We start from the raw sequence: 27,711 nt of genomic DNA on the forward strand, positions 1-27,711 counted from the left end.
CACCATGCCCACAAGTAACGTTTCAATAGGCCGTGTCGATGGGCACGATCCTGTTGCAAGCTTGTTTTTTTCGTAAAGGGCGCACTGTGAGTGGCCATGACTGCTAGCGAGTTAATATCGAGGAATTCTTGACGTTTGGCTGCGGCAATGGCTGCGGATGCGTGCACATCATCTCCTCATGGCACTCGACTAGCGGCCGCTTAGCTAGCTCTGCATACCCACATAGATTGGGGAAGACCATAGTGAGCCCCTGACAGACCGTAAAGCGTATTCAGAAATGTAGTGAGGGGATTTGAGGATCTCTTAAATAAAGCGCCACCTGGAGCAACCGCCGAGCGCGGGTGGTGAATCAACAAAGCCTTCCGTGTCCAGCCGCTTTGTGCTTTTCCCTTCCAGCCAGTGTCTGCTGTTTACATCCGCCACGATGATTCTCCAGGAACTATCTGGGAATTCTCATATACTACAGACCGCCTTTGCGGCTGCGGGCCTTTTTGCCCTGCTCACATTCATATCCCACCTCAACCACAGGGCAAAGATTGCCAACCTTCCTTCCTTTGGTGGTGGAGATAGTCGCGAGAAGTCTAGAAATGCTTACCTACAATCTGCTAAGAAGCTTTACATTGATGGATACAAGAAGGTTAGTTTCCTCACTCAACCTTGACTAAACGCTAGGTACACATACTGAATTATACCAGTTCAAGGGTCAAGTGTACCGCATGATGACCTCTGATGGTAGGTGCACGCTGGAGTATATCGGCGACACTGTTGACTAACAAGATATTACCACGCTGAACAGATGAGGTATCTATCGTGGTTCCTCCTCGTTTTCTGCCGGAACTGAGAAAGCTGCCGGATGACATCCTTAGCTTTCCGAAAGCAGTTGATAAGTCCATGGAAGTCAAATATACGAAGATCTTGACAGATGAGCCGCTTATCTCACACTCGGTGAAGGCTGATCTAACTCCAGCGTTAGGTGAGTGCCTACTAAGTATCATGGATGTAGTTCTTAAAATCTAATATCTACAGTTCGGCTCAATCCCATCATATGTCAAGAGGTCGATGAAGCCGTAAAAGAGGAATTGCCGCCATGCGAAGATTGGACTACGGTGTACATCTACATGAAATTGGTGCACATCGTCGCCAAGGTCTCTGGTCGAGTCTTTGTGGGGCCTGAACTTTGCCGTGACCAGGACTATCTAGACTCTGGAATCAATTATACCATGGAACTGATCGGAGCACAGCAAGCCATCAAATTGATGCACCCCTGGCTGCGACCTTTCCTAGCCAGCAGGCTACCACAGGTGAAGAACTTGCGCAGGCGAGAGAAACTGGCCAAACAATTCCTCGAACCGGTCGTACAAGCTCGCCGCAATGCCGAAAAGGATCCCGACTATGAGAAACCAGATGATTTGCTCCAATGGTTTTTGAACCGAACCAATGATTATGGCATAGACTCTACGGCGTATATTGCCCAAATGCAGCTTGGCACTATATTTGCTGCGATCCACACGACAACACTTACAACAACAAACATTCTTTATACCCTTGCTGTAAAGCCCGAGTACATTGAGCCAATGCGTGACGAGATTCGTCAAGCGATGGCGGACAATGATGGCATCATCACCTCGAGAGCGCTGCAGAAGATGGAAAAGGTACCTACCCCATTTCGTCCATAACCCCATCGTAATTCTAATTCAGTGCACAGCTTGACAGCTTCATGAAAGAGACCATGCGATTCTACCCTGCCGGATTCACCTCCTTCAACCGCCGCGTCATGAAAGGCATCACCCTCTCCGACGGCACGTACATCCCCGCCGGCGCCATCATCGAAGTGCCCTCCCACGCCATCTACCAAGACGACGAGAACTATCCCAGCGCCGACGAATTCGATGGCTTCCGCTTCTCCAAGCTTCGCAAGGGCGGCGGCGCCACCGAACACGCCCGCAACCAGTTCGTCACCACCAACGAACAGAACCTGGGCTTTGGGTACGGGAGACACGCTTGTCCTGGACGCTTCTTCGCCGCGAATGAGATCAAGATGATCCTTGCGAGATTGATCCTCGATTACGATATCAAGAATCCGGATGGGGTGACGGAAAGGCATCCTAACACTGAAGTCGGGCGATCGGTAAGTACATATTGTTTGTTTAGTTCTTGATGTCGTGGGATTACTGCTAACGATAAATTTGTCGATACAGACAGCGCCAGATGCAAGCAAGCCCCTTCTCTTCCGAAAGGTTCAGATCTAGTATTCTTTAGGGCTTGGAACCCGGTGTGTTTTTTTCATATACGATATACAAGAGATACGATATACAAGAGATCACGGTTAGCAGACGTTTAAGATCACTAGGGTGTGTATTGAAGGGGATTCCCACTATTTATTAAGGAATAGGATGAAAAATATAGTAAATTGAAATCAACGACTTCGCGGAACTTTCAATCTTCTGAAGTCCGACATGATGTCAAAGACGCTAAACACGGTTGTAGTTAAGTTAGCGATGCTGAAGACATACGTTCTCTTGCGATCACATCCCATCAATGACTCGCACGTGCCATCGCGTGCACGCGTTGCAGCATAAGTCATGATGTCATTTAGTTAGTTACGCGCCAACCACAAAGAAGTCGCAAAAGGTACATAATGCGAGCCAGATGGATCGTGGAGTGTCTGAAAGTTCAATCGCACGAATTTCGTCTTTATTTTTCTATAGGTTGACGTTCAAAGTGTCCAGTCATCTCCATCCTCGGGCTTACCAATCTGACAAACACCAAGGAAGCGCAATTTGATCATGCCGTCCAGCAAAGGAAAACCGACCGATCCAAAGCTCCGGGAGAAGGTGAAGGAGGAAGTGAAGAACGAAACCAACAAAGATGGCGGTGGCAAGGGGCAATGGAGCGCGTGGAAGGTGAGAATATCGACACCTGCCGCGTGGCGGTGTCTATCTCGCGGTAAAGCGTTGACTAACATTGAATCAACAGGCTGCGAAGCTGTCCAAGGAGTATGAGAAGAAAGGAGGCGGGTATGAAAATGAGGCAGGAACCAAGAACGAACCCAAGAAAGGAACCCCCGAGCCGAAGTCTTCGAGCAAGAAGAAGAAGGAAGAGGGGCAGCAAGAGCACTCCTCGAAGAAGGAGAAAAACGAAGAATACGATGGATCGTCTTCAGGGAAGAGCAACGGAAATAAGGAGAATGTGAAGCCTGAGGCGAATTCCGGTGCTAAGAAAACGGGATCTGATGGAGAGACGAAGAAGAAGCAGAAGAGTGATAAGAGGAACAGTGCTAAAAAGAGCACGTCAAAGGAAGGTCAATTCAAGGCTGAAGGGACTAGAAAGAGCTCTAGAGTTGCCGAGAAGCGGCAACGAGATGAACAGGAACCCAGTGCGGAAAAGAAAGTGAAGACTAAGTAGTGACTTCGTCCCCTAGGTGGAATGTCCAAGATTTATTGGTGGTGCAGCCAGGAGGCAAAGGCTATGCTCGTGCCAGGATGGTTGTTTCGAATTTGTCATTGTCCGATAACATGAGATCTTTGTTGTTCTTGATACACTGAGAAGTGCATGCGTGATGTCGCTTTAAATGTAGATGATGCTGTTTTTTCCTGGTGTAATGGATTGGAGGTGATCTGAATGACTCGCGATGGGTCAGAGTGTGGACAATGAGCGACAAAATACATCATACATCATACATACCATCTGTACATGCCATCTGGTTGCACTTGATATCGGAGCTGCAAAACCACATATACTCCAGGTCTAAAACGAGAGATAGCTTGTTGGGTTGCAATCGATGACGGCTTTGTGCTCTGTGTGGGTCCCCGGGCAAGTCACGGTCCTCCCCCGGTTGCGGCCGGCGTCATTCAATCGGAACCATAAAAAGAAGGTGGACCCAAACCAAACCACCTAATCCATTAGTGCAACTCTGTTTCAACTTCGCCCTTGATCCGCCATGCATAACCACAAGCATCTAGTGACACCTTTCTTTCACAAACCCATTCGAATTTCGCTATTGCACTATAACTCTATACCGGAGGCGGACGCAGAGGAATTCGAGCGTAATGTTCCCGCGTCAGAAGGTGAACGAGATGGCCGCCGCACAGCGATCCAAAGCGTCACTTCTCCGACAGTGGTCGCTGGAGTGAGAATCCGCTGCACGTCCGTTGCGCTGATCGTAATAAGCTCTCGCTCTTCAAAGCCAGCTTTGGCAGCAACTGTCGCCCCCATTGGAGCCGCCGAAATTCCCACCTGTGTGTCTTCCCTATCCGCGAGCGAAGTGCACCAGTTCACCAGCCGTGTGGCATGTCCTCGACGCCAGTACGCAGGGTGTACAGCCAGTGTACTCAGTCGCATGTGACCTTCGAGGTATCTGCGAACGGCGTGATTAGGTATCGACTAATTGACGTGGGAAGATAGTCATACCTAGCCTTCGCACCGGCAGTGGCAAGACTATACGTATGGAGGGCCTCGGGACTCATGTCTCTATTTACCGTGGGACATGTTGCTTTGGGCTGAGGGGGCTCTTCATCGACTTTAGCACAGTCAGCAACCCTACATCAATCCATTCAATGCAAGCCAGGTCCCATACTTTCTGGCTGGAATTCACCGATACGGGACGATCCTGGCTTCAAATCAATGCCACAAACGCCTACAATGGTTTTGGCGCCATCCGAATTCCATCCATAGCTGTACAAGGAGCTTGCACGTAATGCTTCAAATGCATGATCTTGCTCGGTTTCGACCCTGTTGTCCTCCACCACCAGGACTACGCTTGCAGGATCATGTATTTCCTCCCGATATTCATTCCAGTATGATAGAACCGTATCCTGCGACCAATTCTTCAGCTTGCCCTCACGATTATGATGGACAATGACCTACCTGGACGTGTATATTGTGAAGAGGCCGCTGAAACCGGAAGGTTGGGGAATGATAGAAACCAGCAGCAGCAACGACGGCTATTCGGGGCAGATCACTCAATCTTGCTAGTCGTATGTTTTCGTATTCTGGTCCGAGTCTCTCTGCTGTCATTGTGCTACCGATCAGAACATGGATACTTGGAAGTCGATATTGAGTTCGGAAGTTGCAGAATGCCACGGCTCTCTGGACTATTCAAACTTAGGAACATCAGAGAGGAAATGGCAATCATATGTAGTAGACAATGCACATTGGCCACCGGTACACCGTTGAGGCTTAGCTTGGTGCAGCGTTGCAGGCGAGCACCGGCTAGAGAGGGATTGGGCATGAGATGGGCTAATGTTAAGGGCCATTGAAGAATGTTGATCCTCGGTGAATAGATTGGACCGGATAGACACACCGTACCCTGGTCCCGAAGCTTCCTGGCAGCAGGACGTCTAACGAACACTGCTATTCCCTATCGCAGAGTGCAGCTGCGATGCAGGATTAGCTTCGGCGCGGATAGCGGCAGAAAGACAAGAGAAATGCATGGTGCCGCCGGGCAAGGAAGTGGGGTGAATGCGTATGATGAGGGCTGATTGGGGTCGTGAGCGGTGAGAAGAAGTAGGGACAAACACTCCAATGAGATGAAAGTCTCCTGGCTCAGGCTGGCTGATATATGATTGGTGAGATGAGCAGTAGGGGTGTGGTTCTACAATGGAGGCAGCCTTGTCGAGACACCGCGCGCTATGCTGTGTTATACCGTGCCGTATACGGACCAGTGTGCAACAGGGCAACAGGAGAAGGACAAGACAGACAAGGTCATCGTACTGGTCGGAGTTTACGCCGTACTACTGCTGGCAGGATGATGACTGCTAGTGCTGCTGCTGCTGATGTTTTTGGTGTTGCTGTTCCTCAGCGAATGGGTCCACTCACAGCACCTGGGGAGGTTCCCTCGGTTGTGCGCGAGTCGGAAAAAGCAAATAACCATATAGGGAATTCGCTGCTGCAGCCCTAAGGAGATGTTTTGGTCTCGGCCTTGTACAATATGTGCTAGGCTTGCACCGAGTCTCAGGACAGAGCACGGGAGCTAGATGCTGCAGCCGTCCCGAGCTTTGGTCTGCCCGCACCCACATCTCAGTAACTCTCTATCGGTATGTGGGTTTCACCCCCTCCACCTTCGCCGCCGTTGCCAACACCACACACAACCACCACACAACCACCACCACCATCGGCGTCCTTGCCTTGCTGACCTCAATCATTCTCCTATTCAGACATCCAGCAGTACGGCAGCCTGTCAACCCCACATTTTCGAGCGCGCTGAGGCTCCTAGGCCAGTTGTGGGCCTTCCATCTCACTGATCATTTGATCTCAAGGCAGAGCTTACGAACCTCCTCTCCACGCGGTCGTACAAGGTCAGCCGCGACCCGTGTCGTCCAGCACACGTCTGCGGCCTCAGACATCAGATGGCTCCTAACCTGCAACACGCCATCTCGGAGAACTTGCACAACCAAGTGATCCAAAGGCAAGAAGACAGCCATCTATACACTAGTCTCTCTCCATGGCATTTTCCTAATCATAATCCGACCTCTGCCTCCAGTCCCCCCTCAGCGATGCTGCAACGCCCAGCTCCTTTTGTTCAACGCCAGCTCCCAAGCTTTCATCACGCTGCGCCGAATGAATATGTCAATATACCACCTTTCCAGACGGTGTATAACCCTCCCAGCTACTATAGGGAAGGCTGGAGCGATACGCTAGGCGATGAAGGCTTCGCATCGCGCTCGCAAGCTCACTACGATGAAGGCGAAACTGCTGTCACCGTGCCTCCCCACAACCCCACAACAAGGTCGTATACTTCAGATCGAGAACAACCTCCACAGTTTCTGCGATACCCAGACGCATATCAGGTTCCTGCGCCACACGCAGAGTTCCAGCCAACAGCCATGGTAAGACGGGCATAATCGAGTTAACCTCGAACAATGTCAAACTAAAAATGTATTAGGAGTATGTAGCGCACCCACCTCCAGACCTGCAGACTTTCCAGGCAGACCAACAGCGATCCGCCCCCGTAACCCAGCTATTGAACTACCCTTTGGTACCGACAACGACCACAGCTCCAGCAATCCATAGGCAACATCCGCCACTAATGGTGGCACATGCTCCCATGGGATGGCCAAATCAAAATCCAGATATTGGCCATGAGGCTGTCCAAGGTCAACAGGCCTCTACAATGCATTCCGATCTGGTCGTTTCAGGCCCCAATGAATCACCGTGGAGTAATGTTCGCGTCGGAATTGGTGTATCGATGGATGCAGGATATGAGCGAATGCCTCTCGGAGACTCTGGATGGGGAATGCTGCCGGCTCCCTCAGAAGGTAGTTATTCGCATCATGGGCCTCCACTACCATTGCCCTCGCCACATGACAGGCCCAGACGATTGTCAACCAAACATAAGCCGCCTGCAACTAAGGTCGCATCTTCCTATATACCGAGGCAACAGAAGGTAAAGGTATCAAGACGGAAGGGCCCGCTTGATGTTCAGAACAGGAAAAAGGCTTCAAACATGCGCAAACACAAGGTTTGCATACGATGCAAGATGTATAAGGCAGGTGTGAGTACTACACATGTTCTCATCTGTTTTTATCCTATTTTAACGTTATGATAGTGTGATGAAGGTCACCCTTGCCAAAGGTGCCTGAAGAGTTTCGAAAACGCAAGGTCTTTCCTTGAACCATGTTTCCGTGATCATATTCAAGATACTAGCCTTGTGCGCCGCTGTAAGTCGCGTTGATGTGATTTGAGTTGATTTGAGAAATTGACCTAGGTCTAGGTAATGGTCGCTGTAACCAGGTGGAAGCCGATTTTCTGAAGTATGTCTGGCAGGAGGACGATGGCATATTCAGCATGGAAATTATATGGTGTTTACCTGGTACATCTGACCCGATACCAATGAAAGAGCCGTTACGGATCCGCTGCCGAGAATTCTTCCTGCCCGAAGCCGATTCCAACAGCATCAAGTTTGAATGGGTAAACACAGATGGCCAACTCATCAACATAAAACAGCCCCCATACGCAATATTCGATACCGCTGCATTACAAGCCGACGTTGATGCATACTTCTGCTCTAACCTGCACTCGATGGAGCAATGGATCTTTCAGCGCATCTGTCGGGATGAGCTCGCTTTGCTTACCTATCGTGAGGCGTGGAGATTGCGGGATAACGGCTTGCTCGGAAACAACATTCTCGATCTCACGCTCAGGCTACAATGTTTATCGATTATGTCGCAGGGCTATGGGACTGTTTGCTCTAGTAACATTCCAGGCATATCAGAGATTGATTTCAAAGCATTGGGACACAGCGAGTACGAAGCATACGATCGAGATTCACGACATCGGCCGTTGCCTGCTGCCATCAACCACCAAATGGATGTTGCATTTGTCAAGATCCTGAGACGCCTGGAAAAGGAATGTCATAAAGTTTTGACTCAAAGAGTCTTCAAACCAAAAATCAAACCTTGGTACGAATTATTCTTGACCTTCTTCGTCTTGTATTGGAATCTCGAATACATACATCAAGGGGCAGACAAATACATACGTTCGAAAAGTGGGACCGTGAGTACTCAAATGATCATCTTCTCAATTAGTCGAGCTGACTACGCTTAGAGCACACAAATCCATGTCAGCAGTGTCGTCAAGCAACAAATAAAGAAGTGGGACGACACATTCGACATTATTCTGAGGTATTGGCGAACATTGTTGCGCACTTTCGTGCCATTCAAAGTTGCCCGTGAGAATCCCGAAGATCTTCGTACCAAGGGTCATCTACCAGACATTGAGTCCTTCAATTACATGATGCAAGTAGTGGCGATCTTTGATCGACAAGGGGTTGGTAAGTAACCGAAGACCCAAAATAGTAAAACATAATATACTAATTGTGTCCCGAGACCGGCATGCACCTCCTCTCACGGGTACATCAAGTTCTCAATTCTCAACGAACAGCAAATGGATCACCGCGTTATTCAAGGAAGGGGGAGCTTGAGCCGAGGGATGTTGGTTTTGTAGGGCATAAGAACTACCCACAATAGGCAAAGTCCATTGGATGCGCGTTGCGAGGAACGCAAGTAATCCTAATTTTTAGCTAAGGTGTGTTCTTTCAAATGACTCTATTAGATACTAGTGCATTTACCAAAATAAATATCAGAACCGCCGCCTTGAATAGGTACAGACCTCCGCGCATATGGAATTTTCCCTGGCAATAAGTTGGATAAAATGACCATGCAATGCTATCGACAAGAACCACCCATACACCTATACGAAGGAAATATCAACGAGCTTCCTATCCGTGGCTCTCACGGCCGCTGATCTTACGCCAGGGATCCAAGTCGAGAATTGGCAACTCTTGATGCCTTCCCGGCGCAAAAGGATCGTCGAAATTATTCCTGCATGTCGCAGGCTTCTCCCACATCCTCTCGGGGTCTCTTAGAAACATGCGTAGAAGGTGACGGCTGCTCCGCTGACCGTTTGCGCCATATGCAGATCTCGCATGCAGAATGCTAAGATTATGGATAAACTGAATGTCTCCAACTTGACGGTCAATCTTAGTGCTGAATTTCCTGGCGAGCTCCTCGACAACTTCCAAGGCGTGCATTTGCTCAGTTGTAAGGGACGGCATTGATGGATCTCGTGGAATACGAGGACTACCGAGAAGTGGTGCTTTCACTAGTTGTAGAATCGGCTTTCCTTTGGAGAAGAATAGCGTAGGACCGAGCTCGAGGTACGGCTTGCTGTTCCTACTCCATATTAGGGTTGACAAACGGGAGTAAATTTGTCTATTATCACTTACTTTTGCTTCAACTCGAATGGCCAATCTGGGGTTGCCATTGTCTCTAGAACAGCGGGATCTCGCTGCAGGATCTCGTTGTAGATCTTTGCAACACTAACAATATGCTGGTCTCCGCCATTGCCGGGTCCTCCGTCATTCCTGACATGGAGAGCGAGAATGTCTCCAGAGAAACGGTCGCTATGGAAATCCTAGTCATTGTCAGAACATGTAATAGATCACGACCCAGCAAGAAAAGTTACCATCGCGGAAGTGATCTTGGATCCAGCGAGTCCAATATCCTTAGCCCATTCTGGCACACTGTCATGCGTTGCATCTCGGACATGGCTCAATGTCTGGTTCGCGTAGGAATCAGTTGCACGACTTGCGCCAACATAAGATGATACCCCTGCAAAGGCGATAACTGCCTCTTCGTCATTGAATTTAGCAGTATCGAGTCCTCGCAATACAGAGACACCAGCACCACTGTGGATTTCATCGCTGATATTAGTGAGCCTTTCCGCTAGCTCGGTGCTGAGTGGAAAGGTTTCGCGATTGATAGCACCACGCGGCAAACGAGTAACTACACCTCACATCAGTTGACTTCAAGCATCAATATCAAGCACGCCTACTTACGCTTGAAGTGAATAACAGCCGCACGGATTTGATCGATCTCGGCCCGGGTCAATTGCACAACATATTTGTCGGTATCTAGCTCAGAACTGTCCCACACCATCGGTCCGAACACGGCGGGTGCCAGTCTGTCGGGAACTGACTCGATCGACGGTGCAGGAGACGCACTGCGGAGACTATCCATAGAGGACCCCGTACTCGAAATCGACATGTTGTCGAAAGGCTGCTCTTTGGCACGAATTAAAGCTTCCGGAAACATTGTTTTGACTTGATTTGTTTTTTTTAAAGTTGTTGATGAAATGTTGCAAGTAAGGGAAAATGGATACTAATTATGTTAAAGAGTTTTGGTTTAATGATAAGGCTCAAAGTGCGCTCGAGGGGTTTATATATGCATGGATTGTTGAATGCGCGGAAACATTCAATCTCAAGAGACCCCTACGTAAGACAGCCTTTCAATTCGTACTAATGTGAAGCTGACTGAGCTCCAGATATATAACGCTTCCGATTCACCAAGTACTCTATCACCCACCCTAGGAAGCATGTGCTGCGGTAAGGAAATAGTAAACTAGTCAGGCAAATGATTCACGTCGCTATCTATCACCTGATACTATCGAAGCTCCCGGTCAGCATGGTCGTGAAGGATTTGTCGCCATCCGCCCCTCCCAATTGTGTGAAGGGAGCGAGAGACATGTACCTTGCCACACGGGTGGAACTAGATCCTTAATTTTCTGTTCTGTAAAGGTCCCCGCCTACTGGATATCACACCTATATGCCCTCCAATCACCAATCACATTGAATGTGGCCCAGGTTCCTTGTTGGGACTTGATTAGAACAATGACCCGATTCAGTGTCGTGCGTAAATAGCCAAAAGTAAAAAGAAAAGGGTTGCGCCGCCTTGTTGGAGAACGGCATCACGATTACCAACAAAACGCCGTCTAGCTTGAGCGCCCAGTAAACCCAGCAAAGACGAAGGGACACAATGCATCGCGAAGGATTCAATCGATCGCATACATTACGCTCGGCTGTTGGCGATCCTGCTCGACCTCAGCCCTATGGATTGATTAAGTCCATGCACTGCTGATGAGCCCTGCTGCCACAACGCTGTCCCCGTGTCCGTGCCGTGCAGTATGTCGGCCCCGCAGCATTAGAGCCTCTAGGTTGCAAGAAGGCGCCCTTGATGCTGTTGAACACGACCATGCTGCAGGTAGTCAGCCCGGCAAACAAAGAATACAAAGAAAGAGGCGGTGGAGAGACCTGCACAGTACCTTCCACACGAACAAAGCATTGTACCTCAATTGCGTGGCATGGCGCGGCTAAGGCATCTTACATTGAGGTCAATTCTATGCTGCTCGGAGCCTACCACCCGGCGTATGCCTATTCTAGAGCGGACGATGTAGGGTCAATGGGATTCTCACCGGTAAGTTTCCACTCTCAGATAAGGTAGGTGAACTGCATACAGGGAAAGGCAAGGGCTACGGAGCAGGTCATGCTGCATCAATACACATTTGTCTAGTTGAACCATGACAACCTTTTCCATTCTCTCGCTTAATCATGCAACTGTCCAGATTGAACAATCGAATGCCTGTCCGCTAGCATGAAACGTCATTGGGCGACATATTCCTGATAATGTAAGACCTGCTTTCAGCTTACCTTGCTGCTGGTGCCTCCCTTCCTACTGATCAGTCGTGGCTCAATTCACGAGAGCTGGGTTTCCCATACGAGCAGCGATTATGCGACCAATTCCATGCAGCTAGTAACAGTAGCCTCGCCCAGCACAGCCGTGCCATGTTAATATCTACGTATTGTATGCAGTCCAGAACTCAAGAGGAAATTTGCATACTTGTTCACGAGCAAAGCCTAGTTCCGAGGTTTCATCCAAGCTAATGCTTGTAACGCATGACTTGAGCACTATATTTGCTGGTTAGCTCAACAATTGGAAAGTGTTACGGTGCGCATGCCGTGGCGAACAGGATAAAGTTCTGACTAGTGGTCAAAGAAAGGCTCGCTTCCCCAGTTCTGACAAGGTACTGGAGGCACGGCACGACGCGTTATACCGTGCGGGTACTACTGAGGTCTTACGCCGACCGAGTATCTTCCTTTCATCGAAAGATTCAACTACGGAGCACATGTAGGGAATTGGTTAGGAAATATTTTTTCTTTGTCAAGCTGTGCCGCAATTTGTGACTGCATTCAGGGCAGCTGGGCTCATGCATCAAAGCACCGAGAGAATGTTCCATCAGACGTTGAGGCGCACGAAGAAGTAAATGCACCGACATGGGTTGTGACATGCGAACTACCTTCTACGGGCACTAATTCGACTACGATGCCTAGTGGCAACGTACGAAGTAGGTAGCTGGTCTTGTTATCGCTTGCAATAACTATGACCGTTGGACAACGCCGCGACACCCTGACTAGCTAGGAAGGGCTACTATGTCGATGAGTTATGGGCGAGCAGCTTCCCTACGCAATCAGCTACTGATACGCCACCCCGTGCCTCTACCAACTCGCACTATGCTCTCTACACTGATCTGGGCAGGTCTTGGAACGATTTTGTAGAGCAAAACGTTTATCATGCACGAGAAGAAGCAGATTGTAGGCCGCGAACCTGCGTGGCCCTACGTTGCTGCCAGTCAGAGCATTAATTGCGTGCTAGTTACGGAGGCAGGTAAACGATCCATATTAGAACCGTCGATGTCCCACCCTTGCACTTAATGCAGCCTCGTTCGCGCCGCCTACTGCACGACAAGTGACCCAAAATTGTAATAGGTTTTGTCACGTTTTCCAAAGTTTAGTTCCCGTTCTCCATCGTGGTCTAGGAGGACATTTCTCTGACTCGCATAATCAGCCGGGCACATGGTTCGCAGTTTAACGTTAAACACGGTACCGAAAATTCGATATGAAGTTGTGGATTGGACGACAAATTCGACATTGTTCCAGTAGGCAAACAAGTGCATGGCCCTGACTTGAAACGATTTACGATATATACAACTCTGTTACAATCACCTCCTTCGAGTTACCACAACAGAAATCCACTACTGCCACGAGCTCATTGCCATTATTGTCATAACGGGGCGTTATCGAGTTGGTACTAGCGGTTCAATCCCGTAGGAGCAATTCGTGGGCGGCTAGACGTCGGGTATTGGTTAAGAAAGTGGAAGCGGTTTGGTCGTTCAAGAGGATTTCCGCAGCCTTGCAAGCGAACCATTTCGTAGGGAACTCGAAATAATCTACACCCTTTTGGTCACCATGCCCTTCATATGGCGCTTTTAATGCCGTCTTGGGCATCCCCATACGAAACTCTAATTGTGTTGTGCATCGTCGAGGAGGAGTTCAATATAGATCAGCAGCAGATCCTTCCGGGATCAATTCTACACGTGATCTTGAAATCTACCAAGGTGCTATATACCTGGTCTGGTCTCGTAGAGCGGGGGGGATTGCCCTTGTTGCAACGCTCGGACTTATACTCTCTTGCAAGCCTTTCCTTGCTTGAAGGATTCATAGTAGGGCTAGGCAGGGACATGCGTATGGCTCAGACCACACCTTGTTTTGTCTTTACCTATTCGCTGATTTGGAGCATATCATTTGGTAAAAGTAATCGGTAGAGAGATTGCCCATCAGTGAGGGCTCCGATAAGTGGTGCAATCTAGACTTTGGCTCACACTCTGCGCCATGACCGATGCCTGTTTGGATCCATGGTGATGATCGAGTCATGAGGCTCAAGACGGTAACGACGTTGGCTTACCTACATCGATCATCTGGTTTATCTGACTGCCTGCTCACCGCCTTGAAGACCAATATCAGATATCAATTAAGGCGACGAGTTATGGGCACTCGCATTCATTGTCAAGAAAAGACCGACGCCTTTTTGGTCGACCGGTGGGAGTGCCGCCCCCTCATCGCCCCATATGCATGTCTGATCGGTGAAGGGAATCGAAGAATCTCGAAGTACGATTACGCAAGCTGCAAACAGGCAAGAGAAGCGCTTGTCTTGAACCAAATTTCGGTGCATATGGCTCAGCTCCCCGGCCCCGCCATGTTGTACCAAGGAGAGGCTGCATGGTAACGTTTTGGACATTAGCTATAGCATCATGTGCAACGCTCCTTTTGGTCTTTTCATGGTAGCGAGCAGGGAAGTGGAAGCGAGTGGGAAGGGATTGAAAGGCCACCGTCATTTTCGGCGGCTATTTCGCGTACTAGACTCAGGGCTTAGTACGGGCGTTATATGTGGCGAAGCTTTGGCGACGTCACAGCCATGGCTGGAAACCACGCTTCACTTTCGTCGTTGTGCTTATTATCGTACACGACCGCATAATTGGGTCCTATATCAGATTGCGATAGCTCATAACTCGCGTGCTTGGGTCGTGTCTGAACCCATTTCTGGGTAGTCCGGGGTCAGCTAACAGCCAGAAAACCCCCACGAACTTCCGGGAATAACATACGTTCGTGTGAATGATTGTACATGAAATTTTGAAGATGGGTAGATTCCATGAACATCTCCACGGCGTCTAAATGTGATAAGACCAGGGTTCTTTCTCCCTGGCGTCCTCTTGCATGCAGTGCTCGGCGAAAAAGAACAGTTGCAGCTGTTCCTGTCTGCTCGACGCCAGAAGCAGCTGTGTTGATCCCCAACTGAAATATTCAACCATCGGACTGGCATCCTGCTACGCCCCTTGCCTACCAGACCTCGTACGATACATTGAGTCAACGATCGGCTATTCGGCTTTTCAGTCTCTCCAATGGCAGCACCAATGACAGTTTGATTTGACAAACATGTGTATCAACAGGTTCAATTCCCAGCGGTATGGGCGGTCTATGGGCCCGTGGGGTGCGGTGCACTGCACACCAGTCGCCTAGGTATGTCACTTTCGGCATGTACCCTAGTGGCTCGTTCCCAAGATCGTCCAAGTTGACCGGGCTATGAAAAAGCGGCGAGCGTATTGCAAGAGGCGAATGAGATGCCGATGGCGGCCGGCAGTTGGTAAGAAACACATGTCGGGAATTTACTACAAGCATGCGATTCTAAAAATTTCCCGTATGGGAAACCAATGCAAATGATGTTCGTACATGCATGGCCCAGACCCCATTCAGTGTTAGCATATTTGTGCAAGTGGGCGATGAATGGGCACGAGGGGGTCACAGTGGAAAGCTGGAGATTGATCTCCAAACTAGGTGCAAACTCAATCTTCGGATACCGAGAGGAACGATTGATTGAGTCTATGCTTTTAGATCGGATCTATACTACAAGGTTATGTATGTTCAGTTACAAGTTCACCGCTGCTGCGCATAGTCTTTGGCGCCCTGTGCTAAGCTCATAGTGTTCCTACGCCCCCCAACAGCGCCGTCGGCTCTTCAAGCACAATCGGGCAGGTGTCCAAGCCAATTCCATAATCTTCAAACGTTAAAGTACCCTCACTATCTACTTGGATCCACCTTCGGTTGCGCAAATCCCCGTCCTGAGCTCGGTCGAAGAAGTTCTGTGGGGCGAAGACAATGCTGGAATACGCCTCTGTGTAAAGGGTTACCGGAACATCCTCGCTTCGAGTGAAATGGTGCATTCCTAGGTTGAACCAAAGCACCAGGTCCTCGCCATCAATGTTCTCGCCATCAAAGAACTTGGAAAAATCCTGTTGCGGCGTGAACGGGAGATTGATGTTCTGGACGGAATTGGCAAACGGCTCGTTATCGTGCTGGCACGTTACGGCGAGGTGTGACTTGGCGAATTCAGAATTTTTAAGCGACCAGGGCGAATTGAGCGTCGAAAGATGGATATCGGAGCGCCCGGGCACGATGCGGTAGCCGCGTTTCTCGCCCCATATATTCGTTGCGTTGGGATTCAAGACGACAAACATTGCCTGGTTGTTGGCTGCGTAGTTGAACTGGGCCTCTTCCTTCATATTGTACACCTCCATTTCCATTTGTTCGAACGTTCCGAGCTCGGGAAACCATCTATTTGGATTGTTAGAGCCCATCTCGCCTTCCTAAAAGAATGCCAGTTGTGGGGCACTGAGATAATACTTACGGTTGCGTTTGATTGACCGCCTTCAGTTCTGAGACCTGGAGCGAGTTGGTGGAATCGAGGATATCAAAGTCTGCCTTGTATGTAATGATGTGATCATGAAGCGATCCTTGAGTAGCTTGTTGGATCCGTGGTCCGAATTTTCCCTGTTCGGGAAAGTAGAAACTCGATTGAAGATATCCTGACGCTCTGACTATCACCTCAATCGAACCATCCATATGGAAGGAGTAATCGAACATGTAATCGTAATTACCGACTGTGGCGATCGCACGTACGATCAGTGCAGCACCTTTTACCGTGCCAAAGTTACTGAAACCAAACTTGTTTGATGATGATGTACGATGTCTTGATAGAGGGAAATTCATGTCCGCTTCAAAGATGCAAATAGAGTTCGTGTTCACTCGAGTTGTATTGTAGGATGGGTAGGTGATGTTCCAGAAAGTTGATCCCCAGGGGCAATCGAACCCTTCGACCAGTGATCCCATCTCCGTTCCTAGTTGGTAATAAGTGTCATGATACACTGTATTGGCTGCCTTTGGTTGATTTCCACCTGATGTTCAGTCAGTGCTGTACCATGAAATGAAGGGTGTTTGCAGCACTTGCCGTATTGCGCTGTAGCCTCTTGCATTGAAAGCTCATACATGATACGCTCTCCCTTGAATTTGATGTCATAAAACATAAGACCCAAAGTCCGGGAGAAGGAAACGTAAAAGGAGAAACCCATATACTCCACGTACTGATTTTCCTTGTCGAGCTTGTAGCGTTTTCCACCGAGCTCCAATGTGCTTGGGGCAAGTCGCTCTTCCAGATCTCTTACACCAAGCTCAGGTTTGTAGTCTACCAACGCCCAGTCGGCATCCTTAGTCTGGTCGTACTCCATAGCTATTTCGCCAGCTTCAAAAGCAGTTCGAAGGTCGGCGATTGTGGGGTAAAATTTCTCATTCGTTACAAAACCCTTGAGGGAGTACAGAGATGCATCCGTTCCAGTGCAATCAATCAGCAGGAAAAAGTCTAATGGAGTCATGTACGAAGCCGGACCCGGGAATCGGAACATGATGTTACGGAAGGCAGTCGTGCCATCAAAAGATTGTGGCGTTCCCGATGTCAGAGAGAGATTTGTTCTATTGTCTTTGGAGCCGTAGTATACTCCTCCCTGGAACATAGCGGCCGTGATGTCTGAGATATTCGACATAATGGACACGATAAGAGGCTCCGTTGCGGTGTTTCTTGGACCATCGAAGTAACGGGCATTGTATGGAACACTGCCTCCTGACGGACCGTTGTAAATATAATCGAGTTTTTCGATTTTAGTCTCTTCCGATACGGGAAGCGGACCGATCATATATTCTTGCGAATCAGGATCGGCTTTTCCACCCTCGAAGATGATGGCACGTGCGTACTTGGAGGGGAACGGCGCATCTCCATCTATGTATGGCAAAACATTGGATTTATTGGTATGGAGGGCATCAACCCAGAAGCTGATACGTATTAGTCCGGGCAAAAGAGGCCTTGCGATTTACTTACACATAGTTGTCTGTAAGTTTTGCTTCAGTTGGATATGTCAGATTAAGGCCGGATATAGCGTCATGGAGGAGGTTCCAGACAGATAGACTTTCATCTGGTGTCAATGGCGCCCATGGGTTCGCTTTTGGTGCTACTGTAGAGGGTGCAGCAGCAGTGAAGCATGACGATTGAGATTCATTCGAAGATCTTTTATCGAATACTTCCCGTAGAAGTCTTCTATCGTATCCAAGTGGAGGAGTTGCCAGAGAGTGGACAGTTTCCGCTGCAATCAGTGCTGTCAACCAAGTTGCGTGCATCTTAGAGTAGATGAGCTGACTGTGATATCCATCGATGAGATACCCGGGCAGAGTTTATATGCTCACAACATCTTGACATACTCGAAGATAGTGTCCCATTGACTGTAAGCTATGACAGAATGTGACATTCTATCTTCGAGAACAATGATGATAAGACTAAGTCGTATGTAACCTTCAGGCGTCCCCGAATCGTGTGGAGCATATGGCTAAGACCATTGTGGAGTACTGCACGGGATGAGCCATTTTGTTCTACAATGGCACCGTCGTAGAAGCTACTCATGAGAAATGAGTGTAGACCAGAACCACAAAAGAGACGTATTGGAGGATGTGCGATTAGTTCTTGCGACCATGGATATAGCGGAAGTATCCAGTACCCGTCTATATATTCTATCATTTGGAACATCGATGTGCGCATATGCCTGCACTTCGGTGGCTATGGGAGACATGTTTTGTTAGAGAGTATCGGAACGAGTACAACCGAAGATGCGATATTGACATCAATCATTCAATAGAAAGGTTACGTATGTGGATGGTCCTAATCGTTGAAGGGAAATCATTGCCCATTGTCGTTGTTATCGTCGCTTGTCAGAAGGTGGGGTATTGTCAAGGAACATGCCTTATCGCTCTGCAACCCCAGAGCTACACTTTGCCAAGTCGCGCAAGCTCTACTTATTGGACACTACCCCAATTGCCAAGAATCGCGAATGCTGCGGAGAAGAGATAGGAATTCTGAAGCCGATGGCTATCAGTAGTAATGCATTCCTTATCGAACCGAGTGTATTGGTTTCGCGTCTTTAGCTGCGGCCGGTTTCATTGGCATTGAACTATTGTGGTTGGCGAATCCTAGCAAAATCAGTGAGTGAATCTACATGGTATTACGAAGAAACGTACTTGATTGCATTTGGAAATTTTAAACGCCATGTTGTAGCTCTCGTCCGCATTTTCAGCTTGGCTCCCTTCAGTATGCAATCGAGCAATGAGTGTGATACAAAGAACCTTGTCGTGGTTGATACCGACGGATCCCAAAGAGCCGCAAGTGATCTTAGCCAGGACGTGAAATCACATACCTGATTGACTTTTGTTCTCTGTTTACGACCATCTGATTGTCCACATAGCCAGATTGTGCGGATGTGGTTCTATTTCGTACAAGGTACACATAGTCATCGACTAGTTAAGCTGTAACCGTACTGGCCATCGACCTGTTTCTATAATCATGTTAGAGACGTACTACAGGTTAACTAATTCGACACTAGCAATGGCATAAAACACCATGTATTCTACATCGAGCAGATTGGCTGCCTTTTAGCCGACTGAATAGTACCAAATATACGTGATCATCATGGCGGAAAGCGAATAAGTCAAGTGAAGGACATTGTAACTGTATTGATCTATTCTTCAGCCAGTAGATGTACGGCGACATGCGGGCCGCCCAAACCCTCCCCTCCATAAGTTACAAGATTGTCGACTTATTTGCTAACTTTACATAGAGGATAGCGTACACTTTTTCATGAGTATCACACCATGTTCAATATATCAGATAGTTTGCCGTACTTAACATGCAGTGCTGGAAAATAATCAAATGACCAATATCATAAAAGAGAATAGCTGCCCTCAAATTCCGAGTCCAAGATGATAGCACTGATAAAGGCTCGATATTTTCCTTCCGAGAGTTTGAGCTTTGATATAATACCAGGCAACTTTCCTTAGCGCATGGTTCAAGATTCGCTCATCGAAGATTGAAAGATCTGAACTGAACGTTCTTTGGGATTGACTACGTCCTACGGAGAGTAGCTTTTGTCAAAGCGCAGTCTGCGTCTTCACGACTGCAACGTAACAAAAGCGACCTCTGGTACGTCGGGAAAATTGTCGACAGGGTGAAGAGGAGTCTAGTTAGTAGTTTCAGAGTTTTTATATCAATCTAATGTGAGTTAATAGGTTCATATCATCAGTTTAACTGTATAGAGTGCCGCATGAACAGAATCGCCCCAAGAACTTTCACATCTGATCCGAGAATCTGCTGAAAGCTGTTGTGATATGAACGAGTGTACTCGGTGCCTATTTGGCGAATATGAACAACCCGCTCACGTTTTCAGCACAAGGCTTCGCAAAATATAATTTTATTGGGTGAGCGTGACCGTACTCCAGTACGGCTAAATGCAGTGTTGTACGAGACCCATTCCTTCGATAACATGCACATTTACGCACACGCATGTGATTTAGATAGTTCCGTACACTACTGTAAATAGCTCCAACATCTCTCTAATCATCGAGCGTTCGAGTAAAGTTCACATCGGCCATATGTCCCACTCGGAAGATAATGACACCCGCACAAGGTTAGTCTTCATTGAAGTATCAAAGCTAAGGCTGGCACATTTGCCTATAGACCAATTCAGTACATAACGTCTTTAGGGTTTCGATACGTTATACTGAAAATGAAAGCTACATTCGGGCCCAGTGTATATCTTAAGACCGAATAACTGTGGGGGATCAGAGAAGATACATCTATCAAGATATGCGTCGTCGGAGTCGCTGTCGATAGCTGTTGCACAAGCTTTTTTTTGTTAGGGATCCCCATGTCAGCCAACTACTACAGGGGCTTCAGATCGCCCATGGTCTTGTCTTGGTACAAGCTATGTGGGGAGTCTCATGGCAGGAGTGTAATAACTTGTCGATAGCTTATAGACGCTATGTAAAGACTTTGCAGAACCAGATTCTATGATTATCACCATAAGGTCCTGCTCAGGGTGAAAAGTGAACAACAGCTAATTTCAATGTTATATGCAATCTTATCACGACAATTGAAAATCATCCGATGACAATGGGGAGCTGTCCAGAATCTCTGTGCTCCGTCTGTGTACGTCTTAATAGAATATATATTAAGAGACTACTACTAGGGCCTCACTACCTCTTTTGAATCGATTCTAGGCGTTGCTTGGGCTAGACAGCACTTTTCACGTGTTATCCGAAAACACTTCCCGATGACATGCTTTCGCGGTGATGTGCATCTAATCTTACGGTGGCTTTCAGCTACTCCCCTCCAACGAATTCACCCGGAATAGCCTTCAAGTGTTTCCCCTTTTGCACAAATCCAATAGATGTGAGGGCGGCAACAGTGTTGACATATCGTTGCACCCGTGTGACATAGTCTGCAGTGTTTGTGGTCTTCTTTCAGATAGCTAATAGGGATTCGGGTTGTTTTGGTAACCCATAAGCTATAGAAGACGATATTATGCATTTGAATCGATACCTTCTAGCGGTCCATCATTATCGCAGACCAATCAGCACGACGATGGTGTCGGTGTTTCGCGGGGAAATACTGGGGTAGTCACGACCTCGTATTGGGGTTTTGCAGCAGCTGCACTGTTCGTGGCGTAGGCACCTGTATGTTCTAAGCTCCACGCGGTTGTGCAACGTCACCAAAGCCATGAACGGCTCGCTGTGAAGTGTATCTCGTTGACCATAGCGTGGTTGGTCAATACTACATAGCCGAGACTCTGTTGGTGAGACATGGCAGGATACACGAACGGTGGCACGGTGGAAATGACCAAAAGAAACCTGAAATCGAAATACACAGTCGGGTGTGTGTCTGCGGATTGATCATTTCCCTTCCTTCTTGCCTTGGTTATTGGCATCCATCTATCTTACTCTGTCGATCAGCCAATTATTGCCACTGTGTTTAGGAAAGGCGTCAACGGCCGGTTGCTAGCTTTACGAAGGAAGCGGAAAGGGCTTGCTTCCGATCATACCGCATTGACTCGAAGAATTGGAATGACGATAGCTTAATTCGACCTCGCACGGAGGTCGCCAGTTGTTCGGCCTGTGAGATGGCTTGAAACTCATATCCACATTCGTCCAAGCCCCCCCGCTGATCCCTGCGTGGCAACGGGCTGGGATCCAACACACACAAGGTGGGTTGAGTGTTCTCGGCCTGGCATATCAAAGCGGACCTGATTAATTACTCCTTGCGGCCGGCCTTATATAACCCCTCCTTTCCTAGCGCGGTTCAAATAGATTTCTAGAGCCACGCGAAGTCCCTTGCTAATAAATGATGCTCTCCAGTCTTTGCACAATTCGATCCAGATATCCTATCACGCAATGACGCCGTCTTATCTTCGCACTGTTCTTTGTGTTCTCGGTCTCCTCATCACTTCCTCCACATGTGAAAGGAATCTAAACATCACTGGCGAAGCAGTGACGACACGGTTTTGGGATTGCTGCAAGCCGTCTTGTGGATGGGACGGAAAAGCCGATTTTCTGGCCCCAGTGCAAACTTGTAACAAAGACGACAAACCGACCAGCAAAAAGGCAGGGACGGGCTGCAATGGAGGAGATGGCTATCTCTGCTCTGATCAACATCCGTGGGCTGTGAACGACACCTTCTCCTATGGATTCGCAGGCGTGTTTTTGAAGAACCATCCGGAAACCGAAGCCTTCTGGTGTTGTTCTTGCTATCGATTGACTTTCAACGACGACAATTTGAGGAACAAGAGTATGATTGTACAGGCATCCAACACTGCTTTTGATGTCACATCAGACAATCGCTTCTCACTGGCAGTAAGTAATCTCATTATGCCCAATATACTACAATGTCTGACTCCAACAGATGCCTGGAGGAAACACTACTTCAATGGATGGTTGCACAAGACAATACGAGCTCGATCCGCAAGTATTTGGTGTTACAGGTTCCGGCGTCAGTAAAGCAGAAGACTGCGAAAACCTGCCTGAAAGCTTGCGAGACAGCTGTCGCTGGAGATTTGACTGGTTCAAGGATGTGTACAATCCAAAGTAAGTAAATGGACGCCACATGTTTGATAGTTGAAAGCAACGGAAAGGCTAATGTTCCACAGCGTATCTTTTGAACGCGTTGTATGCCCCAAAGAATTGACCGACATTACGGGTTGTGTACGAAAAGACGACCAAACCCTCGCTGCTGGAAGCACTGCTCCTAGTCTGGCGCCCATCGTCTTGCCAGCCTCCTCTGTTGTCGCCTTTCTCGCTGCAATCGTCGCCGGGCTGCTTGTGGTATAGGATCAATGAAAGCGCTGCATGTCACCAGTACCGTCCTCCAATCATGTGCGTGCAGGGCGTCCGTTGCCCCGGGCCCCCAGCTCATCCACTCGTTCACCTACAACCTACCTCGTTACCTTGGATCTACCTCGTACCTTCGCTGTGCTCTCCTTCCATGGCCCCGCAGGTGTCAGGTGATGTGGACAACCATTTCGCTCTCATGCATGGATACCCTACCCTTAACATCCGCTTATTATTCTGACCGATGTGTCTAAAAATCTTCCTTCTCCGGATGAAACCATACCGGAACACGAACTACGCACTAACGAATTTGCTCTTGGACGACATCGTCTTCGCCATGGCACTTCCTCTTTATGACATAATAATTCACGGTTCTCGGTTTCTTTCTTGTTTTCTTTGGGAGCTGGGAAAAGGGGAGCCCAGCCGTTTTCCTACGGCTATTGTTCTGTTTCTACGGCTCGGTTCAGCCCGTCAGTGGCGGCGTCTATAGGCGTTCGTATCAGATCAGTCAGGACAGCTTGTATTCTCAACCGGTCTCGCGTTTGGTCGCATTTACAATCACTTCTGAATTCTTCTCCAGAAGCAGGAGGCATACTCCCTACTAGCATACAAACGTGTGGAGAGAGAGGGAAATCTACACTTCATGCCATGGCATAAGCACATTTAGGACCTAGTGTCGCGCATACGATAGCTTGAATCCACGAATCACAAGTGCACGCACGATGCTTTTGACCAGAGAAAGGCTTGAGGTTGCACCACCACAAAAGCGTGGGCGTCAAACGCCAGAACAAATCCAACACATAACAATACTGTTGTCGAATTGAAATTGCAGGCACCCGCATGTGATCAATGCCATCCAGCGTTTCCCCTTCCTCGCGTCGATTTAACACCGACCGAGTTCTGGCTTTCTGACCATCACAGAGCGAGCGAGGGCTGCGATGTGGCGAACGAACAGCGGCATGACAACCCAATATTTCGGAACTTCCTTCTCCAAGGAGAAACTCAGTGACCCGCTCAGTCTCGGATCTTGTGGGGAAATTAATTTAGGCGGATCGAGAAGTTGCGAAGGGGTGTGGTGCGTTGAACGATCAAGGGTTATGCACATTATCCATTTCAACCGAGGCGTAACCTGCATACTATGCCCCTGCTCTAGCCCTGCCTCAAAGGGCTCAAACCGTCTACCTACCGTACCAGTGTGCCAGTGTATGTATGCGCGGAGTGTGGGAAGTCTGGTCAGTCGTTGCATCGCACTCACATACTTTCTCCCTCTTTCTTTTCCCTCGATTTTCCCCTCTTCCTTGATATTCATATCCATGGGACCGCCGGTAGTTGATAGCGCATTGCCACCTGCTAAGTAGGTATTGGAATTTGCTGCATCATGATCTAATAGTGAATAATGCTTGATGCGTGTACGGAATACTCGATGTCTGATTTTCTACAACGCTTGCAAACGAGAATCCTCTCATCTTCCCACTTTCAATACTGCAAACCCATTGGTTGCCCTTCTGGGTAAGTCCCGTGTGTGGTAAGGAATGGGGTGGTCTGGCCGATCTGGTACGATACCAAACATCTTCTCTGTTCACACGCATACGCGAAGGGGACGCACTCCGTACCCATGCGCCCAAGTAGAGAAAGTAGGGCCGTGAACCAGCAATGCAACCAAATCTTACCCAACATTTGACCTGATGCCCGGAAAGCGAGCCAGATGTACCTAGCAAGGAGCTCGTCTAGAGGTAGTGGGTACCTCCTCCAAAGTTGCTAGTAGGAACCCTCGGAGAGAGCGAGATCCTCTCGTTGGTATATTTAATGGGGAGGACCTTGGAATAATGCTGTCAACATTAATGTTCGAAGGGTCGAATAGTTCGAAAATGCTCAATGTCTCATTTCCGTACACGAATTACCCCGTCTCCAGACCTTCTATACTTGCGATTATAACTCTCAACGACTAGTCATGTAACTACACTACCTCCTTCTTCGACCGCTCTAGAATGAGAAGAAGAAGAGAGAAACATTATAGTTGCGCAAGTATTATCACACCTGCTTGACGGTCCGCTTTTCATCAACACTCCACTTGGCACTAACCATTCAATCTCCAGAGTCCTGTGTAGGAGCAAGAATACTACGTTGAAACGGCAACCTCCCACCAAGTCTCTTTAAACCCCAATATGCGAAATAGATTCCCGATAGAACGAATTCTGTCGCTTTGCGTCAGATTTAACAAACGAAGCAATCATCAACTAGGGCTCAGCGCAAGGTCTGACCTTGCGCGCAACAAGCAGCAAATCGTGCAGCCCGCCTCGTGCGCGCGCGGAGAGCCCGGGCCTCGCCGCCGGCTAGGAGCAACTAGTGGCCTGTGTTAATGTGTGCCATTGTATGGTGCGCTTCTGGTCGACGGCAGATTTTCTCTCGGGCACCTGCTGCGGGTTTGAAAATCTGGGGTACAGGTTTTGAGTTATGTATTGTGAAAGCTTGGTTGGTTGGTCGAGAAACCAGGTCATGATGAATGTAACGTGGTTCTCTAGGAGTGAATGCTGAGGCCACGAGCCAACCAAGATGCTCGAAGCCACAATGTAGCTAGAAGTAGAGGGCGCAGATGAAATCCAAAAAATGGTAGGACCAGTCACAAGAAACGATCAAGTGTGAAGTAGCAGAACTTGGATTTTTTTAACATCATATATTTCATTTCAAGACATCAATATGGTATCACTTTCGCGAATAGGGGTATATCTCGTCGTCTTCATCCTCAATGCCTCGTAACCTGCAAGGCGACAACGGACTTATCGGGCTCATGGGCGGACTCGAGAACCGCCTAGGACTCGACATCGGGCTGCCGAAATCCCCACTCTTCGTCCAGTCCACCTCTCGACTCTCCACGAGCGTTGGGGCCGACCCCAGGCTCCCAATGCTGCGAACGGTCTCTAGCATGTCGCCCTTCTCGCAGCGGTTGGCCGTCGCATAACTTCGCTCGGGGCTATTTCTTCTTGATCTTCTAGGCTTGTAGTTGCGATTTTTGCGATAGTCATTTGTGACGATTTTCGGTGGGTACTCGGGCTCCATGCCCTTTGTGCGTGTGTGGTCCAGGTCCAGTGAGGAGGAGAAGTCTTCCTGGATGCATGGCATGATCTTCTGGGCGATGCGATTCCTGCGAGCGACACGCGTGAGAGTCGACGAATTCGACGAGGAGTTCCATTGGAAATCGCTGCGAAACTCCCGCTCGATGGGGGTCGCTTTGGTCTTGAAGTTGAACACCCAGCGGGTCACCAGGCCACGGAGAATGGGTACATTTGCGACAATGATAGCTACATTGTTCTCGATATGGCTGATGCAGTAGTCGATTGGGTACGTCCAATCCGGGTTGAATAGACTGTAGAGTCGGTCACGATAAGAGAGGTAGATTTTGGCGGCGCCGATCGCAGTTACACTAAAAAGCCATCAGTCAGTAACCGTCGTTTTAGCTTCCGCCTGTTAGTTCATGGGATGGAGACATGGACATACGCTAGGCTGGATGTGAAAACGGCGAGAACCACCAATCGCGACCGCAAACGAGCGCTCATCATCCTTCGAACGATTATGAAGGGAATGGGGAAAATGAGTAGGTCGGTGAGCAAGTTGGCGCAAGTGACCCAAATGAGCATTTCGCCCATGCGATGCCTCCCCATACAGTGCAGGTCTCCAAACGTGCGTGGCTCCCAGGTGTTACCTGTCTTTGGCGGGCAGGTGAAGATGTATAGGAACCATGGAATGAGGGCGCTTCCGACGGTGAAAATAAGGATAGCATAGAGGGCTTTCTTGAGCCATTCGATGACTGATCCGGCTCGAAGAAGGAGGAAGATGATGGAGGCTTTGACTAGAGGAAGTATTGGGATGTTTAGAAGATTGAACGCCATGTTCACCTGGGTGGCATTTTTAGTACACGATCTCTAAATCAGGAGCACGAGCAATGCTTACGGCATACCACTCCTTGTAGTCTGGCTCAATCTCCGTCACAGGAACTTCCCATATGTGCACGCCGACATGCCACATCTTGACATCTGAATTCCTATTAGCACTGGCCGGCGGACAATTAGAGACTGAAAAGGACTTACGTCGATATGAGGGGCCTATCAAGGCTATTGAAAGTAGCAGAGGGAGAACGATCAGCCAGTCATCTAAACTCGGTCAGCGAAAGCGCACATAGGCGGTTTGGAACGACACGCACCCAACCCAAGTCGCAAGTTCAATTTCCGTCTCGTGTATAATCTGAGGCCAACAAACATGGCGGCCAGCATGGGCGTGCCACAGATCACCGCCAAACATGTTATCTGGAGAGGATATGTAGGCATGTTGACGATGGGGTGGGTTGGCTCTGGCAAGGTCGCGAAAACCACATCGCGCGCTATCGTGGGTGGGCGGTCTGATATAGCTGCTGCCGGTGGGAGGTCCAGTACCAATGTCAGTACCAGTCCCAGTAATAGAATGCCAGTGAGATTGTCAGTGCCAGTGCCAGCAGCAGCATCAAGGTCTGCAGCCACCAA

At 48.7% G+C, this 27,711-nt stretch overlaps 8 protein-coding genes across 8 annotated transcripts; 4 read left to right on the forward strand and 4 right to left on the reverse strand.

The window, feature by feature from the left end:
* Positions 1 to 424: 424 nt before the first annotated feature.
* On the forward strand, positions 425 to 2,249 carry BU24DRAFT_460388 (cytochrome P450 monooxygenase-like protein; the record flags this gene model as incomplete). The annotated part of the gene is made up of 6 exons (XM_033531818.1): positions 425 to 637; positions 696 to 732; positions 797 to 973; positions 1,027 to 1,652; positions 1,706 to 2,128; positions 2,199 to 2,249. 6 exons carry the CDS (start codon positions 425 to 427, stop codon positions 2,247 to 2,249), a joined length of 1,527 nt encoding a protein of 508 aa, XP_033385667.1.
* Positions 2,250 to 2,620: 371 nt separating this feature from the next.
* BU24DRAFT_420368 (uncharacterized protein) lies at positions 2,621 to 3,517 on the forward strand. Its single transcript, XM_033527452.1, has 2 exons — positions 2,621 to 2,903; positions 2,977 to 3,517. Exons 1-2 carry the CDS (start codon positions 2,787 to 2,789, stop codon positions 3,403 to 3,405), a joined length of 546 nt encoding a protein of 181 aa, XP_033385668.1. The 5' UTR covers positions 2,621 to 2,786; the 3' UTR covers positions 3,406 to 3,517.
* A 488-nt stretch (positions 3,518 to 4,005) lies between these two features.
* On the reverse strand, positions 4,006 to 5,016 carry BU24DRAFT_343565 (uncharacterized protein; the record flags this gene model as incomplete). The annotated part of the gene is made up of 4 exons (XM_033523376.1): positions 4,006 to 4,357; positions 4,411 to 4,510; positions 4,577 to 4,826; positions 4,873 to 5,016. The coding sequence occupies 4 exons, from the start codon at positions 5,014 to 5,016 to the stop codon at positions 4,006 to 4,008; spliced, it is 846 nt and encodes a 281-aa protein (XP_033385669.1).
* A 2,218-nt stretch (positions 5,017 to 7,234) lies between these two features.
* BU24DRAFT_346107 (uncharacterized protein) lies at positions 7,235 to 8,920 on the forward strand (the record flags this gene model as incomplete). The annotated part of the gene is made up of 5 exons (XM_033523472.1): positions 7,235 to 7,459; positions 7,547 to 7,658; positions 7,712 to 8,493; positions 8,545 to 8,770; positions 8,826 to 8,920. The coding sequence occupies 5 exons, from the start codon at positions 7,235 to 7,237 to the stop codon at positions 8,918 to 8,920; spliced, it is 1,440 nt and encodes a 479-aa protein (XP_033385670.1).
* A 297-nt stretch (positions 8,921 to 9,217) lies between these two features.
* On the reverse strand, positions 9,218 to 10,544 carry BU24DRAFT_432083 (taurine catabolism dioxygenase TauD; the record flags this gene model as incomplete). Its single annotated transcript, XM_033529907.1, has 4 exons — positions 9,218 to 9,671; positions 9,725 to 9,912; positions 9,964 to 10,283; positions 10,337 to 10,544. The coding sequence occupies 4 exons, from the start codon at positions 10,542 to 10,544 to the stop codon at positions 9,218 to 9,220; spliced, it is 1,170 nt and encodes a 389-aa protein (XP_033385671.1).
* A 5,098-nt stretch (positions 10,545 to 15,642) lies between these two features.
* On the reverse strand, positions 15,643 to 18,169 carry BU24DRAFT_440334 (primary-amine oxidase; the record flags this gene model as incomplete). Its single annotated transcript, XM_033530362.1, has 4 exons — positions 15,643 to 16,279; positions 16,353 to 16,899; positions 16,953 to 17,827; positions 17,874 to 18,169. The coding sequence occupies 4 exons, from the start codon at positions 18,167 to 18,169 to the stop codon at positions 15,643 to 15,645; spliced, it is 2,355 nt and encodes a 784-aa protein (XP_033385672.1).
* Positions 18,170 to 21,676: 3,507 nt separating this feature from the next.
* BU24DRAFT_478455 (glycoside hydrolase family 45 protein) lies at positions 21,677 to 23,543 on the forward strand (the record flags this gene model as incomplete). Its single annotated transcript, XM_033533032.1, has 4 exons — positions 21,677 to 21,747; positions 22,336 to 22,723; positions 22,773 to 22,954; positions 23,017 to 23,543. 4 exons carry the CDS (start codon positions 21,677 to 21,679, stop codon positions 23,195 to 23,197), a joined length of 822 nt encoding a protein of 273 aa, XP_033385673.1. The 3' UTR covers positions 23,198 to 23,543.
* Positions 23,544 to 25,885: 2,342 nt separating this feature from the next.
* On the reverse strand, positions 25,886 to 27,661 carry BU24DRAFT_420376 (uncharacterized protein). The gene is made up of 5 exons (XM_033527453.1): positions 27,396 to 27,661; positions 27,283 to 27,345; positions 27,146 to 27,228; positions 26,693 to 27,090; positions 25,886 to 26,618 (listed from the first exon to the last, which is right to left on the reverse strand). The coding sequence occupies exons 1-5, from the start codon at positions 27,517 to 27,519 to the stop codon at positions 25,901 to 25,903; spliced, it is 1,386 nt and encodes a 461-aa protein (XP_033385674.1). The 5' UTR covers positions 27,520 to 27,661; the 3' UTR covers positions 25,886 to 25,900.
* Between the last annotated feature and the right edge of the window lie 50 nt (positions 27,662 to 27,711).

The sequence above is a fragment of the Aaosphaeria arxii genome, assembly GCF_010015735.1.
Source record: "Aaosphaeria arxii CBS 175.79 unplaced genomic scaffold BU24scaffold_3, whole genome shotgun sequence".
NCBI lineage: Eukaryota > Fungi > Ascomycota > Dothideomycetes > Pleosporales > Aaosphaeria > Aaosphaeria arxii.

What these genes read in the sequence shown, in the direction of transcription:
- BU24DRAFT_420376 (XM_033527453.1), bottom strand. Translation starts at nt 27,519, where the DNA reads ATGCCTACATATCCTCTCCAGATAACATGTTTGGCGGTGATCTGTGGC. An exon ending in GATAGGCCCCTCATATCGAC is followed by an intron (nt 27,229 to 27,282) that starts GTAAGTCCTTTT and finishes ATAGGAATTCAG; the next exon opens with ATGTCAAGATGTGGCATGTC. An exon ending in GTTTTCACATCCAGCCTAGC is followed by an intron (nt 26,619 to 26,692) that starts GTATGTCCATGT and finishes ATGGCTTTTTAG; the next exon opens with TGTAACTGCGATCGGCGCCG.
- BU24DRAFT_420368 (XM_033527452.1), top strand. Translation starts at nt 2,787, where the DNA reads ATGCCGTCCAGCAAAGGAAAACCGACCGATCCAAAGCTCCGGGAGAAG. An exon ending in GGCAATGGAGCGCGTGGAAG is followed by an intron (nt 2,904 to 2,976) that starts GTGAGAATATCG and finishes TTGAATCAACAG; the next exon opens with GCTGCGAAGCTGTCCAAGGA.